The sequence below is a fragment of the Trichosurus vulpecula genome, chromosome 5 (genome assembly GCF_011100635.1).
Source record: "Trichosurus vulpecula isolate mTriVul1 chromosome 5, mTriVul1.pri, whole genome shotgun sequence".
Lineage (NCBI taxonomy): Eukaryota > Metazoa > Chordata > Mammalia > Diprotodontia > Phalangeridae > Trichosurus > Trichosurus vulpecula.
In genome coordinates this window covers 299,914,043-299,933,365 of record NC_050577.1, presented here as the reverse complement: position 1 = coordinate 299,933,365, position 19,323 = coordinate 299,914,043, and the positions used below count along the sequence as shown (strand labels likewise).

The window sequence follows — 19,323 nt, the reverse complement described above, 5'->3', positions numbered from 1 at the left end:
GGCAAACAGTGAAGTGACTTATTTGTCCGGGGTTACAAGCTAGTGTCTGAGGTCAGACTTGTACCCAGGATCATGAGTCTTCCTGACTCCAGGCCCAATAATAGGGCATTCGCAGGGCAACTCCTCCTTCGGAGGCGCCCCTCCCAAACCCCAACACGTTCTCAACCGCAAACGGGCAGGTAGCGGTGGACATGCGCAGTGAGCCTTCCCCTTGAGCTGCGCCACCCGTCCTCCCCTCTCGGAGTGCGCCGGGAGGAGGCGCGGGCCTTGCCCTCCCCCCATCGGCTTCGGGAGGAGGAGACGCGGAGGGCGCTGGCGCACATGCGCGGCAGGTTCTTGGGTTCCTTCCCTCCTCCGCCCTCGGGCCCGTGACGTCGCCGGGCGGGCCTGGGGGCGGGGCGTCGTGGCGTGGGCGGTGTCGCGCAGGCGCAGCGGGGTTCAGGCGGCATCCCGCCCCTCGGCCCTCTGTCACCTCACAGTCGGCGTTGCCGGGGCGCGTGCGGCCCCGTGCGGCTGAGCAGCCCGCGCAGCGCAGCTCCGGTCCGAGTCCCCCAGCCCCCGACGCCGCCGGGCCTCTGCCCACCGCCCCGGTCGGTGCGGCACGGAAACGTAGAAGACGACGCCGCCGCCGCCCCCGCCGCAGCTGCCCTCGGGGCCGCCGCCGGCGTCGATGGAGCCGACGAACCTGTACCCGGTGAAGCTGTACGTGTACGACCTGTCCAAGGGCCTGGCCCGGCGCCTGAGCCCCATCATGCTGGGTGAGCGCCCGGCATCGAGGGGGCCCCCACCCGAGGAGCCCCAGGCCGGGGGCGGTGGTGAGCTCCCTGCTCGGGTGACCTTGGGCTCGTAGCTGCCCCCCAACGGCCTCGCTTTTCTTCTTCGTAAAGCGAGGCGGGGGCTGGGGAGGGGCGGGGGTCCTGTCCAGGGAGAAGCAGGAGGCGGGCGTGGGGTTCGGCCATCCCTAGGCTCTGTGAGTGACCGCAGGACTTGAAGGGGTGCCCCCCCCCCCCGCCCCATGGCCTTGCTGGTTCCCACTGGGCTGGGTCAGGAAGGGGTGATGGAGGGAGCAGCTTCCCGGGCCCAGGGGCGCCAGCCGGCCCCTTCCCCCAGCTGTGCAGATTACAGTACAGATGCGCCAGATGCTCGAGGGGGTGGGGTCCCCACATGGGCACAAGCCTGGTGGGGGGGGCGAGGACCCAAGGAGAGCCCAAGTTGGGGCAAGTCCGGGAAGAAGAACCCGGGCCGGGGTTCTGAGCAGTTGGGAGAGGTGCAGAAGGCTCTCAAGAGAGGAAGTGATCAGACCTTCCTGATTTGGGGGGAAGGTTGATAGCTGCTGTGTGAGGGGAAAAATTAGGTTAGCCAGGGAGGGAGGTACACTAGTAAATTGCCTACTTTCTAAAAAGGAAAACCTAAATTCAAGACCTAGTGTGATGGGATGACAACATTCCTCAGAATTCTGTGGAACAAACAGATTTCTGATTCCATTTATTTCAAGCCACACTTAACAAAACTCCACATTCACACGGGCCATTTAGGGTTGGATTTGCTCGGCTGCACCCTGCTTCCTGGGTCACTGGCCCCCACACCTTGCAAGTCTCCCTTATATCTGTGAATTCTTTATTTTTTATGGAGCCAGGGGGCCAAAGGTCAAGACTGAAAAGCTGTTCCTATAGGCATATTCTTAATACTTTTCCAGTTTTAACTTGAGTTGAACATGATTTTGACTGATTGCTAGAGGAAAAAACCAGGAAGTGTGAGAGTCACAGATTTAAAACAGTCACTGAGGGAGGTGCTTAGTCCTCTAGTCACTGATGGTTACAGCCAAGTTACAAAAGATAAACAAAGAACTTGGATTGGAGCCATGTAGTTTGCCCATTCATAATGAGAAGGCAAATTGATGGGTTTCCTGGATGCATGGAAGAGGAAGTTTGAACAACTTTCTGCTTCTCAGACTGGGGGGATTCCCATCTTGGCCCAGGGGAAGGCTCTTCTAGTAATGTGCCCCCATTCCCAATTCTTCCTCCCTTCTGGGCCTCTATAATGCCAGGGGGCTGGAAGGGTGTCTCTCCTCTTCTCCTTTAGGCCACCTGGAAGGTAGTATTAGCAACCTTTGGAATTGAAGACCAGACACCATGAACTTCCTCCCAAGCCTTAAGGCCACATTAATCCGTATTTCATCCAGTTCTCATTCCCAGCCAAAGTATGTGGCTATTCCTCCTACCCAACACCAAGGGCAGTTTCTCTTCTCCTGGGCCACTCATGGTTTTGTCGTTTTAAGAGTGTCCTTGCCTCCTTTCACCTGGCCCGATGGCCTTCTGGCTGTCTGGTGGGACTCCAGCACCGTCTGGAGGCGAGAGCCATGGATTTGAAGACTTGCTCCACCACTTAGTACACATCTCTTTGCCTCAGGTTTCAAACAAAAACCAACCCAACGCCGTTATTACCTGCTTCCCAGGGCAATTGTGAGAAAGACTTGTCAACCTTAAAGGGTTGTCTTGCAAGTGGGAGCTGCTGTATTTTCACCTTGCCCTTCTTCAGCCTCTTTGATGACTAAATTCTGGCCCTTCTTTCAAGAACACAGAACCAGTCCTGGCTAGAAGGGACCTTCCCCACTCCTCCATTTTACGGAGGAGGAAGCTGAGGCCCCAGGAAGCTAAACCGATGGCTTGCCCAAGGTGCTAGGTAATAAGCATCAGAGACAGAATTTGAACCGTGTCCTCTGGCTCCAGAGCCCCTACTTTCTCTACAGTACGGCCTCCACATTCCTTTGGGCCAAGTGGAAAGTGTTTCTGAAGTTAGCCATTGTTTTTCAGAGATGGAAGTAAATGCCTCCATTGTTCAAGCTGAAAATATTCTGTCCTCCAAATCTTTCTGGATTCGCATTAATGTTACCTTTGTCACTCATCGTTTTGTAGATTTCTGTCGTCTTCCTGATATTTTTAGTTTGCCCTCCTTCCCTCCCCCATCCCTTTAAGGATTTCAGTGCTTCTTCCCTGAATCTCTCTGTCTTCATTACAGTGTAAGATCAGAATTATAATAAACGAGGGCACATCTTGTTGCCTGCTACTTCGCACACGGTACAGGCTCTGGACGATGTGATTAATACATTAAGCTCTTGTGGCCACTTTCTCGGATGGCATAGTCCGTCACTGCCTGTGGAAACTCTCCTAAAGTTTGTCCTTAGTGCTCACACTCCCAGTAGGTGTAGACAGGTAATCATATGCCTTCTTTTCTTTTCAACCTTGCAAGATACAAAATCCACTGTTATAACTGTCCTTCGGTCCTGCCCCTTAGATCTGCAGTCTGAATTCTGGTGACTTCCTCCTGTGTTAAGGGGTATAAAAGGGAGTGTGGTGTTCTCATGACCGGGAAACTTTGCCCTCCTCCAGCCCTTTGCTAGCTGTGTGATCTGAGATGCTTGCCTGCTGCAATACAGGGTTCACTTGCATATTTTTTTGCCAAGCTCATCTCAAGATTATTCTGTGATCTAAGGACATGGGGACTTAGGCTGTATGGTTTATGGCTCAATTCAGTCATATTGATGAATATCGTATGTGCTTTGGGGGGGTGATACAAAAGAAGAGCCATGGAGTCTGTAATCTTTGTCATTTATAAACATGATTCATGACGGTTGATACAAAGACAGCTTTTAAGAAAATGCCAAATTGTTAGCTCAAAGCAGTAAGTGCCAATAAGAGAAAGACTGTGGGCCAGAGTAGCCTTGCACTGTATGATCCAGTTAAACCTCTTCAGATTTTTCTTCATGCTTTAATAACCATCTATCAGGTTCTATATTGGATTCTTATCTGACTAATGCAATTCCTTTTCTTTAATATTTTTTCGCCAGCTACATGTAAAAACAATTTTTAACATTGGGTTTTTTTTTTTAATTTTGAGTTCCAAATTCTGTTCTTGCCTCTCTCCTCATCCCCCTCCCCAAGACAGTAATCAAGCTGATGTAGGTTATACATGTAATGCAGTTTCTTCATCTGTAAAATGGAGATAGCGTTAATACATCCCAATTTCCTGGTTGTTTTACTGCAAGGCATAACTTAATAAATTCTTGGCAGACGCTGTAACAATCCTGATTTAACATATAATCCCCTCAAGCACTGGAGAAGGAAGTCACCAGTGGATTATTTATTAAGAAAAATTAATTCCTTTGCTGGAAAGTAGCATAAAACTTTTACCTTTTGGGGAAAATATCATCATAAGCTGGAAGGGTTCCTTTAGAGGCCATTACAGCTGAAGAAACTGAGGTCCAGAGATTTGACTGATTAACATGTTCAAGGTCAGTTAGTGTGAGAGGAGACGGGGATCTTTGGCCTTGAGGCCTCTCTGCAGCCTTAACTTAAATGTTCGGTTTGGATTCAGTCAAGGGCTGCACTTGAGGACCTAGAGGGCCGAAGGTTCCCCACCCCTGGTCTAGGAGATGGGAATTCAAGTATGTCCAGAGATGCCATTTTGATTTCGTGCCATACTTTCTCATTCTCAAAGCTGATCTGCATCACTGCTCCTGCTGAGGAATCGCTTCCTTTCACCTCATCCCCACTTCACAGCCACCTTTAGGAACAAGGACCCACCGTTGAAGTCCCATGCTCACCTCCTGCAGGCTTTGCCCTCTGTGGCTGGCCTGGGACAGAATATTGAAAGGTTTCGGTTGTTGCCGATTTTCCAGGTTCAGTTGCACAAAGCAAACATTAAGTGCTTCGGGGAATGAATGGGGAAGCAGGCTAACTCCACCAGCCAATCAGGGTCTCCCCTCCATCCTCAGTCACAGTGGGGTTCCAGACGGGCGTCGGTCCTTAGAGCCCCTCGTCCTCCTCTTCTTTCACCACTGCTTCTCATAAAAGTTGACCAGGAAAAAAGGAAACCAAATGGCAGCGTTGACAAATGGGTGCCCGTCTGTAAAGATTTCTGTCATTTTGATCCCAATAATTTTTTCCCCCTCTAAATTACACTAGTGATGGTGCTGTGTCCTTGGACACAGATTAAATAAACGCTTGGCCACTAGAGCATGTTTTGAGTCTGGATCCATTCCCAAATTCTCTCTTAGACCTCCTTGTGACACCTGACCTACATCAATGAGAGATGCCTGGCAGGATTGGGCAGCCAGGAGGGGCTGAGAGGTGAGCTAGGGCAGAACCTCATTGGCCTACCTGGGTCACAGGCCTCCAGTGACCTTGACCTCCCTCGAAGGCCTCTTTCACACCAGACTTCAGTTGGCTAGACTAAATGCCATAGGCTTTTCCAAGTTACGGAAATGGATGTGAGCACAGCCTTTCCCCCACCCTGAGTGAAAGGAAGCTTTGTTTTAGATGCAAACTTTGGTGCTGGAAAAGCTATGGAGCAGGAGAAAGCACCTGTCACTGCGTCTTAGGGAAGAGATAGGAATGAAGCAGTAGCTGACGCATACCAGCCAGGCTGGCCTGGCAGCCACAGCTGGGTCACTAAGGGTGACTTGCTTCTGTTGGGTTTGTTTTCTTCCCGAAACTACCTAAAGACCGTCCTTATCTCCCTGGTCTTCGTGTCGCCCCCGCGCGTCAGTAAGGAAGCTGTCGTTACCCCGTTTCACTACAGAGTGTGGGGTGGAGGCCCTCAGAATCCTTCTCATGGTAGAGAATGCTGGACCCACCCTCCCTTCGTGTGGCCACAGCGAGCCTCCTTGGTATTTCGGGCTCCCCTGGGGCGGGGGGGTTCCCCACTCTACCACGGGCCGGCTCCAGCCGCATGGGGCTTGTCTTACAATTCAGCTTCTTGCGGCCCTTCGTTGGTGGAGGGTCGATCCACCGTGTGCCTCTCCATCATCGCCCTTTCATAATGTAATAACAATATAGCACCATTTATGTCGGGCTTAAGGTGGGCAAGGCACAGATGTCTCACTTGAACCTCATGACAGCCCTGGGAGGTGGATGCAGTTATTGTCCATTTCACAGATGAGGAAACTGAGGCAGACAGTCATTCAATGACTTACCCAAGATCACCCAGCTGGTAAGTGCCCGACGGCCTGCCGCCCGTGATGCCCCAGCCTGAACCCTTTGGCCGCCTACTCCCTGAGGTGCCCAGAGAACTCAGCACCTTTCGCTGCATCACCTCCAGCATGGCGCTCCTGGGGCTCGCTTGGCCTGCATCAGCAGCTGCCTCCATCTTATTTCTTTTGTGCCTTCATTTCGCCCTCTCTGAGCAGGGGCTGAGTCCTGATGGAGCAGCTCTGCCGCCGTGGCACCGGTCGGAGAAGCATCTGTTGGTCGGCCTCCTTCCTGTTTCCTTCTTAACCATCCTCAGCATGGTCTGGCTCAGTTGGATCTCTTGAGAAGCTTTGCTATAAACTCATTTGCTGCTTCTCGAGGCTTTCTGAGGTGACATCTGCTCCTCCTTGCCCATTTCTTCACTGGCACCACTGTTGGCATCCGTGCCTCTCCACAGGAGGATACTTTGGCTGGTCCGTGGAAAACAGACATTGGGGGGAAAGGAGACAGAAATGACTTAAATGAGCGGCCTCGAGTCTAGGAAATTGTGACCGGTTGCTGCTTAATCTGTCTGGACCAGCCGTGGATTCTCCACTAGCTTCCTGGGCTGGCCAGGAAGCTGCTACTTCTGTGATCCCGACGCCAGGGACAGTCCCTGAGGCCTGGGGTGGCTGGAGCTCATCTCCCCTCAGAGTTGCCTCTGGAATCAGGAAGGAGAAATTCTTCTTTTCTGCTTCACAGCCACTTTTCTGCTATCTTGTGTCAAAACTTCTCTTTTCCTGTTGAGGGTGCCAGCATCCCACCCACCCACATTCCTCACGTGAGAGTCATTCTTCACTCCCCCTCACCGGAGTCCTGTGAAGTTCCTATCATCCCCTCCCCTCAGTCACAAAGATCTGCCCCCTTAGCTCAGGGCCGTCTGCCTTTCCCTGCTTGGGCTCCTTGCTTCCTTTGTTCCTTCTTTCTCTCCCTTCCCATCTCTCTCAGCTTCCACTGTCTCCTTAAAGGGTGGGTGTGACTGTCTATCATTTCCCTGTTAGAAAACCTTCGAGGACAAAATTCAGACTCTTCTTCACCTCGTCACACAAAGCCTTCACAGCCTGCCTCTTGTCTGTTTTTCCAGCCTTCTTGCGCATCACTCCCTGTCGCCCACTCAACATCCCAGCCGTCCTAAGCTATCCGTGGTCCTGCTGTTCCCCTTGGTGGATGGACCACCTCTGCCACTCAGTGCATTTCCACAAGCTGTGCTCCATCCCTGAGAGCCCTCCTCATCTCCACCTGTGTCAGAATCCTTCTCGTGCCTTCTCTGATGTGTCAGTTCTCCCAGGTGCCTTTGCCCACTCCTTCCTAACATGACCTTGGATAGTGATCTCCATCTGTGCATACGCTGTACTTCACAATAGAATGCAGGGGGCCAGGCACCATTCCGGTCTTCTCTTTGGGTGTTCAGTGGTCAGCTCAGGACTCCATCCACAGAGCAGGCCTTCATTGCTTTGTGAAATTCAGTTCGGCACAGCCCCCACATCTGGTTTTAACAACACAAGGTTGAAATACCAATATATGCCAGAGGCCCTTTAGGGAAATTTTTCCCTTTGTTTCTTTTTCCCTTTCTGCTAAATCCTAAATTCTGCATCTGTCCTGTTTCCCTGTATTACTTTGGGCATTGGGGAGGGCCTTTAGCCCATTTCCCAAAGGGGACCATAATGTGCAATAATTAGATGTCAACGGGCTAAGTCACTGAAGGAGAGTAATTTTTTTAATTCATTTTCTTTCTAAAGATCAGTAAAAACTTTAAAAAAAGGAACAAGGGTTTCCATCTTCGATTTCACAGTTCACCTTGGAAGGCAAATAGCATTAGTACCATGTGAATAAGGGGTTTTTCAAGGTTCTCCACCATTTTCTGGAAGCCTCCAGGGTGAGGAACCTGCTTATGTGACCTTCTAGGTCCTTGGGTGCAGCCTTTTGACTGAGTCCAAGTTTTACAGAACAGATCTTTTTGTTAAGGGGATTTGTTCTATGAAGTTTGGATTCGGTGGAAAGGACACACTTGAGGACCCCGAGGCCACAGGTTCCCCACCCCTGCCCCTCCTGGCCCTTGTCTGGAAAAAGGCAGATTTCCTCTTTTCCTATGAGAGGGGGTAGGTACATTAGGTGTGACTTTGGAGATTATGCAGAGATGAGCCAGAGCGCAGGGCAAGTTGGGGTGCATCTGTGTCAGTGCATTGAGTCAGAATGCTGTCTAGGTGTTCTTGGTTGTGGCCCATGATCACCTTCCCTCTACTAAATGTACCGGAATTCCACATTCACATCATGGACCAAGAACTCGAAACCTTTTTATAAACCTGGAATATATTCTAGTGAGTTTATTAACCAGGCGGTCCTGGAATTGCATAAAAACAATCCGGGCTCTAGCAGAAGCTCTTAGCAAATAGCAACCGCGTGGCAAGATTTAATGACTGAGGTTGGGAGGGGGAGTAAGCCCTCTGGTGTGCTGTTGGGACTCTAAAAGGGTGAGCCATGCTGACAGTATCCATTAAGAATTAGAACTGGTCATACTTTTTGACCCAGTGATTCTCTCCCTAGGACTTTATTATAAAAATATCATGAGGGGGGGGGCGGGGAAAGGCCCTCTATGTATACTTATAAAGGCCACATTTGTAATTGCAGAAAAAGGACCCACTAAGTCTAAAAACTGGAGAACGAATGTCTGAAAGAGTATTGCATATTAGCGTAAAGAAATGGGAAGGCTTGTATGCAGTAACTCATTGCCAGATCCCCTACACCCACACGTATTTGGTAAAGCCAAGTTAAAGGCGGCTGACCTGTGTCCAGATTCAGGGTTTGTGGCAGGAAGACACTTCTGCTCTTGTGACGACAATTTGGTATAATACAACAAGGGTTTTAGGGATAGTTTTACTTCTTACTCTTTTGACAATTTTTGGATCATTTGTTTTGTTGGTCATTATTAGTAAATTCACGTAGTCCAGGCTCAAATAGTTAATTAAATATCTTCTTCTTTTCACAGGGAAACAGCTGGAAGGCATCTGGTAAGTCGTTGAACTTTTCAGTCTTGACTGGGTCGATTGGTTTATGGAACATGCAAGTGCCACCGTGCAGTGGAGTGTGCTGCAGTCCCCGGTTTTTATTCTGACTTGACACGTAGACCCACTTCCCATTTAGCTTAAACTTTGAAGATATAAGAATTGACTCCATTCCAAGAAGCAGTACGGTGTGATGGGAGGACCTTGGCCTGGCATCGGAAGCCCTGAATTCTGGTCCTCTTTCTGACTTTTGCTAGCTTCGTGACCTCTCTGGGCCTCCGTTCTCTCGTCTTTATGGTCACATCCAAACCCAGTGTTCTGTGAATTGAGTTTGGAAGGGCGGAGGGGAATCCTGCCCACCAGGCGCCCGCTGGCGACCGTGCCTACCAACCACTCAGCCTTCAGACCTCCTGTCTCTGTTTTATAGCTTGTGCTCTTGTAGCATCCCTCTCTGCCAAATGCCCTGAGAGAGCAAGTGAGGCCCCTTAAGCCTGGGTTAAATATTAGGTTGACTGTTACTATTTTGCCAATAATCGGATCCCAGAGCGTGGGCACTTTTCCGTGGACTTGATCCATATTCAGGCTTGTTGGGCCCTCTCTTCAAAACTGACCCAAGGTAGCTGCGAAGGAAGTTGGAAAGGCTTTTAGGAATCCACCGTACCATGCAGAGTCACATTCTCAAAGTGTCCTCAGGAAGCTCAAGCATCTCATTGGACGGCTTCACAAACTGGTCTCCAATCCCTCTCTCCCCACCCTGCCACCTGAGGGTGGAGGTAGGTGAGGGTTGGTGGTTGGGTTTTATTAACTGTTGAGATTTCTGTGTGCTTTGCAAGCTTCCTTCCAGAAAATGGTCTGGAAATGACCTGAGGAACAATCGCCCCTCCCCGTTTCCCCCTGCCAGTGAGGTGCCTACACATGCCACCTTTTGTGCATCTTAACAGAACTGCTGCCGTGCAGGCACAGGCGCCCTCCTGGAAACCTGAGTGTTTCTCTCCAGGTGCTTTTGCATGTCAGTTTCCCACTTACCCTTGCTTTCCTCTCCATGGCAGGCACACCTCCATAGTTGTTCACAAGGATGAATTCTTCTTCGGCAGTGGAGGCATTTCCAGCTGTCCGCCTGTAAGTGCCTCCCCTCTGGGACCCTTTCCTTTGCTGCCTCTGATCCTGCTGCGCTTCCTACAACAGGAGAATGGATTGGGTTACTCATTAGCTGCCTACTGAATGCCGTACAAATGCTTTAAAAGCTATATTTCTGAGGCTTCTTACATACTGTCCCGTACCAAATTTACCATCTCTCAGGGGTATTCTTGCCAGTCTGCTGAAGTTGTGAGTGAAGGCCAGTGATTGGGTAGATCTTCTCTAGAGGGTTTATAAAGAGATACGGACAAGAATCATACAGAGCTGAAAGGTCTGTGAGCTGCCGACTGCCCTGTGGAGGGGTGGGGGGAGGGCACCCTCATCAGTGAGGCTATGGCTCCGTTGGGTCCTGTTTTGCTGCCTGGTCACTCTTGATTGTCTCTTCCCTTGGCTCTCTGGAGTAATCAGAGAGACCCTGGTACCTGAGATTTGATCGTGTACTGACAGGGGCAGTCAGCACTTCAAAAGCAACCATTGGCCCAACCTTCCAAATAATAATTACAACTTAATTGTCCATAAAAATGTTTTATCCTACCCAATGTTTGTATTTATCACAATATCTTATCCTACCAAAGGAAGAAGTGGCACATTTTTTCATGGGTATGACTGTAGATAAACGGATTGTTAAATGAATTGCCTTCTGGTGCCCTGGACCCTCCATTTCTGAATCAGAGAGTCAGGGACCACGTGACTGTACACACCTACCTCACAAATTACATGGAGAAGCAGCCTGGATTAGAAAGCAGTCTAGTGGAAAGCAGGTTTAGATCTTCACAGCATATACTGCCATAAGCTCAGATGGATACATGAGCTACAGTTAACGAGAGATTACAGGGAAAGGAAAGAAAAGACTTTTCCCAACTATGGGTGAGGAATAGAGATGATCACAAAAGATCCAGTGGATGGTTCTGATTACATAAAATTCAGAAGCTTTCGCCCAAGCAGAATCCAGGCAGCTAGAGGTAAAAAAAAACAAGAGGTAAAAAATCTTTGATGCAAATTATTCTGCTAAAGATGCGAAAGTCCAAGGAAAAGACGTGGAGGAAATCAATAGAAACAGTAAAAGAAGAGCCGTTCCCTGATCGGAATGTAAGCTATCGACAACCATGGGGAACAAGGAGAAGAAAGTCACTGGGGGCCTGTGATGAGTCACAGGCTGTGAAAAGCAGCACAGCCATCCCCCGGAGCTGGCGGAACAGGATCCTGATGCATGTGGAAGGGGCAGGGCCACTCATCTTGGAAAGCAATTGGGCAGTCTGCTGCTGGGGGAGGCGAGGTCACATAGACAGAAAGGACCCAGGGCACCAGAGGGTTTGTTGTTGTGTCCAAAAACTGGAAACGCAGCGAGCTTCCTTCAGTGAGGCAGCAGCTGAACAAAATGAGATGTTATGATGTAAAAAATGATGCCTGACGGATTCAGAGAAGTGCGCGGATGGATATCTGTGTGATTTATGCCGGGTTAGATAAGCAGAGCCAGGAGATGGGTTTTCCCAGTGCCCACAGTAATGTAAATGAAGGCGCTTTGGGACACTTCAGAACTCTGGCCAGGGCAATGACCAGTCCTGGCTTTAGAAGCAATTGCCGGCCTGGAGGCGCAGAAGGAGATGTGTCTTTCAGATGCAGCCAACACCTTGGTTTGCTTTCCTGATTTGTTACAAGGGAGAGCTTCTTGAGGGTGGGGAATAATCAAGCTAAAAAAATGTGACAAATGAAACATTTGGAAACTCCCCAGAGGAGAACAGAAGTGAGTTCAGATGGGGACCCAGACACAAGCAAAGAGGCTTTATTACTGTTAGGTTGTATAATAGACACATAAGCTCTACACAGTAGACTTGCACGGATTCATAGACAGGCGTTTTAGTTCTTTGTCTCCCTAAATGTTCATCTTTTAAGTTTGCAATTTAAAAAAAATTTAAAGAAAGAAAAAAAAGCTTTCTGGCTAGCATGAGGCTGGGAAATGGGCACTGGAAAGTGCTCAGATCCCCGAGCAGTGCTTGGGCTGCTCAGCCACGTTGAACCGGAGGAGCATCAGCGTCCCCAGCTGTGACCTGTCCGTCCGGAAGAGTTTGAGGTCTAAGAAGGGGCCGCTGCTTGACTCTGCCTTATGTTTCTGACCATGGTGGAGGACCGCCCTGGGCTCCAATCGTGGCTCTGCTCCTCTGCCTCACACATCACTTCCCGTCTGCAGGCCTTGGTGCCCCCTCTGACCTCAAAGGTCTCTCCAGCTCTAGATAGACAATCTTGTGGTTGTCCCTTTTCAGAGGTTCTGGGGAAATTCTCAGGGATTGGTGACTGACCTAATACTGTTGGCTTGCCCTTGCAGGGAGGGACGCTGCTTGGGCCCCCTGACTCAGTAGTAGAAGTGGGAAGCACTGAAGTTACCGAAGAAATCTTCCTGGAATACCTGTCCTCCCTGGGGGAGTCCCTGTTCCGGTGAGTTAAGGGCAGCCCTGAGCACTGGAGAGGAGTCTGGGTCAGGTGGGGTGGAGAGGGGAGAGGGCATTGTGGAGACGGTGACTCGGGGCCTTCACAGCCCTCCTGTCTAAGCTGGCCAGGGGGAGCACACCTGCCACATCCTCATGTTGTGGCTTCCCAGATTCTCTCGGCCACAGAACAGTTTGGGGCCCATCATTGGGGGTGGAGGGCAGACCTGGCAAGTATAAGACCCCTCAAAACTTGTTTTCAGACCATCCCAGTGGGAAGGGAGGGCGCTGGGGACGAGGGTTGTAGAAATAAAACACCCTGTCCACTTTGTATGGTTCTCACAAAACCCCAATCTCCATTTCTTGGAGCCCCAGGGTTCCCTGACACGAGGTTTGTAAAATGCTGATCTGGTCCATCCTGCTTGTTTTCCAGAAGAGGAAATTAAGTGTCAGAGGAGGGGGAGTGACTTGCCCAAGGTCATGCAGGTGGTGAAGGTTGGAGGCAGGCTAGAACCGAGTCTTCTGACTCCTGATCCAGGAGTCCTTCCCTTCCACCAGGCTGGCTCCCTTAAATGAGCTGACTGATACTTCCCTTGGTTTTTTGTGGTTCACAAAACACTCTCTCCACACTTTCTCCTTTGGTCCTCATAGACCTGTGAAGTAAATGGTCCTGCAGAAGTCCTCCCCATTTCATAGAGAGGGGCCCAGGTGTCTGCGGTGGGATGCACAGGGCCCGAGGAGGCTAAGGAAGCCTGCCCTTGCTGACTTTTAGAGGGTTCTGTTTTGGGGGTGCTCACAGCTCCTGTCTCCCCCTTTCCACGGACAGAGGCGAGGCCTACAATCTCTTTGAGCACAACTGTAACACGTTCAGCAACGAAGTGGCCCAGTTCCTGACTGGAAAGAAGATTCCCTCTTACATCACGGACCTCCCATCTGAAGTCCTCTCCACGTGAGTACTGCACCCCCTCATCGCCTGCCATCTAGGGGGCTCTTGAGGCGGCTCCAGGGCCTCATCTCACCCTGATGTGGATGGGGTGAGGCCAGGAGCTCGGGCAGGACCTGCTTGACATCACTGATGTCATCCTCATTGGGCCTCTGCCTGTTGGATGCTCAGTCCGAAAATGCTTGTCACTGGGCAGGTGTGGTTGGAGCAGCTGGTTCTGACTGGTCTGAGGGGGCCACAGTCAGCCTGGGCCGGGGCAGGATTCTGGCAGGTTCTTGGGGGCAGGGGAGGGCTTATGGTTTGGAGGACCTAGGGAGACACATGGGAGTAGAATTAACTGGTTTAGGACATCTTGGCTCCCTCCACTCTGTGAGCTTCTGCTTTTGACACCCCTCAGAGCTTCCTCCTGTTCCTTCTGTGATGGGGGCTGTGGCACTTTGCCTTAGTACTCCTGCCTTGACTCTGACCCAGCCACAGCTCCCATTCCCCAAGGGCTTTCCTCACAAACACCTGGTGAGGCAAGAAGGAAGATTGTCCCCGTTGTACAGATGAGCATACTCGAGGGCCACGAGAGCTGATGGGACTTGCTCTAAATTGCTGGTAATGCACAGCGCAGGCCTTGAGGGTCTGCCTGGATCCGGTGTTCTTTCCCCAGCACCCCACTGTGGTTGCCTCCAGGACATCCCCTGGTCTCACTTTCCAGTCCAGGGATTGCAGTTTCTGTGTAGGGCAGAGAACAGAAACTCGGGGCCAGAAGGGCCGCCCACAGGGCCCTTGATCAGCTCAGAGAAGATACTGGTTCCCAGGAAGACAGTGATCGCTCACAGGGCCAAAACATGGCCCTTGGAGGAGGGACCAGCTCCTTCTCAGGTGTCATAGCCCGGCAAGGACAGTGCTTGGGAGATAGATGTAAGAGCCAAGGACAGAGGAAGACCAAGGGCATGAGTATCAGGACAGCACCCAGGCCCTCCTAGCCTCGGAGGGCTGCAGGCCCCCAGGCCTTCCCAGCAACAGGCTGGCCTGCTAACCAAGCCCTCAGACTCCTTAGTGCCAACTCACTTCAAGGGCCTGCCTCCATTTGCATTGGCTTTCCCCCAGGTGACCTGTGGGACTGAGCAGGTAGAGCCCTTAGGAGCAGGCCCAGTGGGATTGATGCAAGCACTTCTTCCTTCCTGGGGTTGACTCCTGTCTTCTGGTGCCAGGATGGGCCCTATTGGCAGGATTTGGGGTACAGCATGGAAGCTGGTGCTATGCCAAGTTCTCAGCTTGTGTGTGTTGGCATGGGGAAGGGCCGGATCATCCGGCCCTGCCTGAGCAGACTCCGGGCACCTGATTGTAGTTTTCAGAAGCCACGCTTGTCCTTGGAGATTCTGAGGAGCATAAGTGGGCACTCTTGGTGTGCTTGCCTCTGAAAGGCTCCAAACTCCTGTGTTTTTGTCAAAGGGACACTGGAACTCCTTGAGCCAGATTCAGGGAGCAGAGTAGGTCCTTGAGGAAGTGGCACTTACAGTTTCTGGTCACTGGGGTCCAAGTGAATGCCATCGCTGAGTCCCAGCAGGGCTCCCTAGAACATGGATTTCTGACGGGGTCAGTCCCTGTATGGCCTGATCCACACAGATCCAGGCAGCCCCCAGGGAGTTTCTGGGAGGGGAGGGAGGAAAAGAGGGAGGAGAAGGAGGTGTGTGCACATCCCAAGCCTGGAAGTGGAGGGATTTCCAAGAACAAGCCCAGGGTGACTGAGTCCTGGAGGCTGGCCAGCATCACTAAGTAAGCTGTGCCTGCCTCTGTGCTGGAGGAGAGAGTGTTGTGGCAAAGTCTTCCCTCCTCTCTCATCTTCTCCCACAGGCCCTTCGGACAGGCTCTGCGGCCCCTCCTGGACTCTATCCAGATCCAGCCCCCTGGTGGAAACACCTTTGGCAGACCCAATGGCCAAAGCTAACGGGCCTAGGAGGGAGCACTGCGCCTCACCTCGCCGCCGTCGACTCTCCAGGGCTTTTCCTTTTTAAAAAAACAAACCCTACCAGATTTCTATTTTATAATTTTACATCAGAGCTAACAACCAGGGGAAGGCTTTTTAAATGTCCCAGGGAAGGAGATCATCGGGCTGCATGTAGGACAATGCTGCTAAAAACCAGAAGCAATGCCATCCCTTCTAACAGTATTATACTAATTTATTAAGGCTGTCTTGTCTGTGAGTTCACTTTTGACGCTGTTTGCTAAGCGTCCCCCACTCCGCAAAAGGGGGAGGTTGCTGAACCGGAAGAAGGTGGGGCCCCTCAGGGGCAGTCCAGGCTTCCAGGCCCAGGGAGACATTGTCCACCTAGAGCCCCTTACCATGGGGAGGCAGGTGAGTGGTGTGGCTGGCCCAGGCTTCCAAAGGTTGTGGGTAAGAGCGCCTGCGACTTTGTTGTCTTTGGGCCAGAGGAGACTCGGGAAGGAAGGAGACGTTCAAACTGTAGAACCGAAAGCCATCGTCTTCACCTCCTTGAGTCTGCCCGCTTTATGCAGAGTGGCTCCTGCTCACCATAGGCTGAGGCAGTCGGGAGTGCTGGCGCCTGGCCTCTCGCTGATCAGGTACAGCCTTGATCGCCCTGTCCCTCCTTACCTCCCCACCCCTACATAGTCCTATCTAGGCAGCCAAGGGGAGAGTGCTCCCTGGCCTCAGGCCGTGTTGCTCTGAGCATCCAAAGAGAAGGAATGATGCAGAATCTGGGTGGCAAATGAGTTTAACTCTGTGTGTCTGATAGGAATTCTTCCAATGTCCCAAAAGCATTTTGAAGACACACTTTGGTTTCTTTCCATCCTGGACCTGGCTGCAGGAGAGGCGGAGGGGTGGGTGGGTTGGAGCCCCCTTCTGAAGGATTCCCAAATCTCCCTTCTTTCTGAGCCCTCCCAGGCTGTATGAGAAGCCCCAGATCCCCTCCCCCCACACTGCAGCCCAGAGCCTTTGGCCTGCCTCAAACACTCCCTGCTGCCTCAGCCTGGCAGCGGCTTGGATGTCTTCTCATCTCCGATTTGTGGCCCCCACCAGCCCTAACAGGGAAAGCAGTTCTTAAGGTTCTAGCCTCTCTCAGGTGTTATGCATGTGACCCAAAGTGTCTCAGGGACAGCCGGGGATGATGTCATAGGATGTGCTCGTCCATTGAGAACAGCCCAGTTCTCTTGGAGGCCCGGTACTGGGAAGCAAGGCAGGGGAAGGGGCTTCCTCGTTGACCACAGGGCACAAATGGTCCTAAAGAGACCAGGAGTGGCAGGTTTGGGGCCCACCAGGAGTGCACAGCCTAGGCCGTGACCATGGTCTCTCTGCCAGTCCAGCCCTCACGGGGGGGGATCACGACCTCCCCACTGGGCTCCTTTTGTTCTCCATGTCTCCTCTCTACCCCTTTTGTTCCGTCCAGAGGCAGGAATGTAACAGCTCCTTTGCAGTGCCTAGAAGCGCTGAGCCCCTTTCAGCCCCCATGGGGAGGGAGATTGGGGGGGCACTCAGGGCAATGGGCAGAAAAGGAGCTGGTGTGGACAACTGCCTTGTGAAGGAGAAGCCCTGTGTTGGGGGGGGGGGGTTGGTTGGAGAAAGGTTTTGAATGTTTTTTTTTTCCCAATTGAGCATTTGTGTTCTCCCCCTCCTAGCCCCCTCCACTGAAAAAGAAGTGGGGGAGCTACTTTACCAGTTAAGCATTGCTATGTGCAGCAAATCCCACGTTGCCCGTGGCCAAACATGTATCTGAGATCCTCTGCCCGAGGGGCAGCTCCTTCTCACGCATCTTCTTGATAACTAAGTGACCATTGAACTCTAGAAGCTCAGGCACCGGTCAGCGCTGCGTGGCCTCCCCTCCCCCCAGACTCAGGACTGTGCCCTCTGTGGCCCACAGGGCCAAGTAGTCTCAGGAGGGGGGCAGGCTGTTGGGTCGGGCGTGCCTCCCCTTTCCTGAAAGAAGCCTGTACTCTGCCATGTCCCTTTCCCTCCACCAAGCCAAGCGAGTAACCGTATCTGGGATGGAGGTGTTTGCTAGCTGATCTGTTTCTATAATGCAATAAACTCGGGTCCACCACCCACTCTCTCTCTCTGTGTCCTGTTTGCCTCCTATTTCTGTTGAGGGAACGGGGGCGTGGGCACCTTGCTTGTCCAACAGTTTGCATCATAGGAACCTAGGGCCCTGCTCCACGCACCTGCCTTAGCTCAGTCCCCAAAGTGCCCATTTGCCAAGGGGAGTGGGGCTTCTAATCAGTTTCTGTTAGATTATACTCCCTTTCCCTTGCCTCAGTTTCCTTAGCTGGGCTAGAAGGGATCTGTGACTAGATTGCTTTGTCATCCCTTCTTCGGGGTGAGAGGGCATAAGCATTTATAGAGCACGTACTGTGTGCCTGGCATGGTGCTAATCATTGCTTTAAAAACTCCTCATTTGATCTTTAACAACCCTATAAAAGAATGCTCCAAACCACTCATAATGAGAGAGATGCAAAGCAGACCAACCCTGAGGTTTCACCTCACATCCGGCAGAATTGTCCAAGATGACAAAAGACAGGGCTCAAGTTAGAGGGCCCGTGGGCAGATGGGCACTAGACAATGTGCGTCGGTGCTCGGGCTTGGAATAGCGGTTTGGAATGGCCATAGCTTTGGACCAGGAGACCCCACAGATAGGGAGCAAGTCCCTGTGCCCAGCAGGAAAGGACAGGGAGCCGATGCCCATCGACCATAGGGGAATGGAATTTGATGTCCCTGCCGTAAAGGAGGAAGACTGACCCGATCTCAGTGAAGTCAGAACCAAGGATGGCGGCCATGTAACTGGGAAAGACCAAGCGTACCACACATGCAAAGGGGACAAGGAAGGTCATGCCCAACCAGCTCCTCCCTGAGGTTGGGGAGGCCACTCGGTAGAGCAGCGCATGCTTCCACGTTTCCAGCAGATCCAGTGGATTTGCTGATCTGTTTTCTTTTTCCTTTTTGTTTTTTTAAATAAACTTTGTTATAGGCGATGACTCTTGGGGATGCTGGGAGAAATGTGATGTGATGTGAAAAACCAAGCTATAATGATAGAATAATAAATGTCTGCCATCGCCCTACTGCATCTGGCTTTCCAGATCAAAGTCGGGATGCAGTGACCACAATGGCCAGTGGGTGGTGATGTGGGTCCATCTTCGCAGATTCCATATTGTCTTTTACCCCATAGAGAACATTCAGGGGAAGGAAAGAGAATGGGTAGATTAATGGAGCACCCTAGAATAAAATGGGGGAGGCAAGACTTGGATTGGGTGGAGAGACCGCTGAGTGTGCCTGAGGAGGGAAACCCTGAAGCAAAGGGGCCCGGGAGGAGAGTGCAGTTAAAAGGGTGGTGGCATGAATCGGTGCCATGGCCTGGGCACTAGATTGGAGAGTCAGGAATGCCAGGTTGCGGGCTCAGTTCTTTCTCTCGCTGGCTGCTGACTCTGGGGTGAGTCAAGTTCTAATCTCTGGACCTTTCTCCAGTCCTTCCCAAATGGGGTGGGGGCCAAAGGGTAGAGGATGCTGATGTTCACGCATCCATCACACAGAAAGGGGACCACCAGGAGTGTCCTTCCAGTCTCCCTCTGTGCCCTGTGCCCGTGACGTAGATTCGCAGCATATTGCGCATCCGTAAGCCTCATTAACAGGTCTAGTAGTCAACACTGAACAGACACCCTTGGGAGCCGGGGCAGGACCCAGCGAGGAGGTTCAGTTACCAGGTACCGTCTGAAGAGGGTTACAGAACCATGGAATTATCGTCTCTGGGCCTTTGGAGCTCATCTCATTTTTCAGGTGGATAGACTGAGGCCACATGCCTGAGGTCTGAATT

At 51.7% G+C, this 19,323-nt stretch overlaps 1 protein-coding gene across 1 annotated transcript; it reads left to right on the top strand.

The window, feature by feature from the left end:
* Nucleotides 1-389: 389 nt before the first annotated feature.
* On the top strand, nt 390-17,575 carry DESI1 (desumoylating isopeptidase 1). The gene is made up of 6 exons (XM_036761645.1): nt 390-758; nt 8,995-9,016; nt 10,060-10,129; nt 12,471-12,580; nt 13,397-13,519; nt 15,359-17,575. The coding sequence occupies exons 1-6, from the start codon at nt 671-673 to the stop codon at nt 15,450-15,452; spliced, it is 507 nt and encodes a 168-aa protein (XP_036617540.1). The 5' UTR covers nt 390-670; the 3' UTR covers nt 15,453-17,575.
* The last annotated feature ends 1,748 nt before the right edge of the window (nt 17,576-19,323 follow it).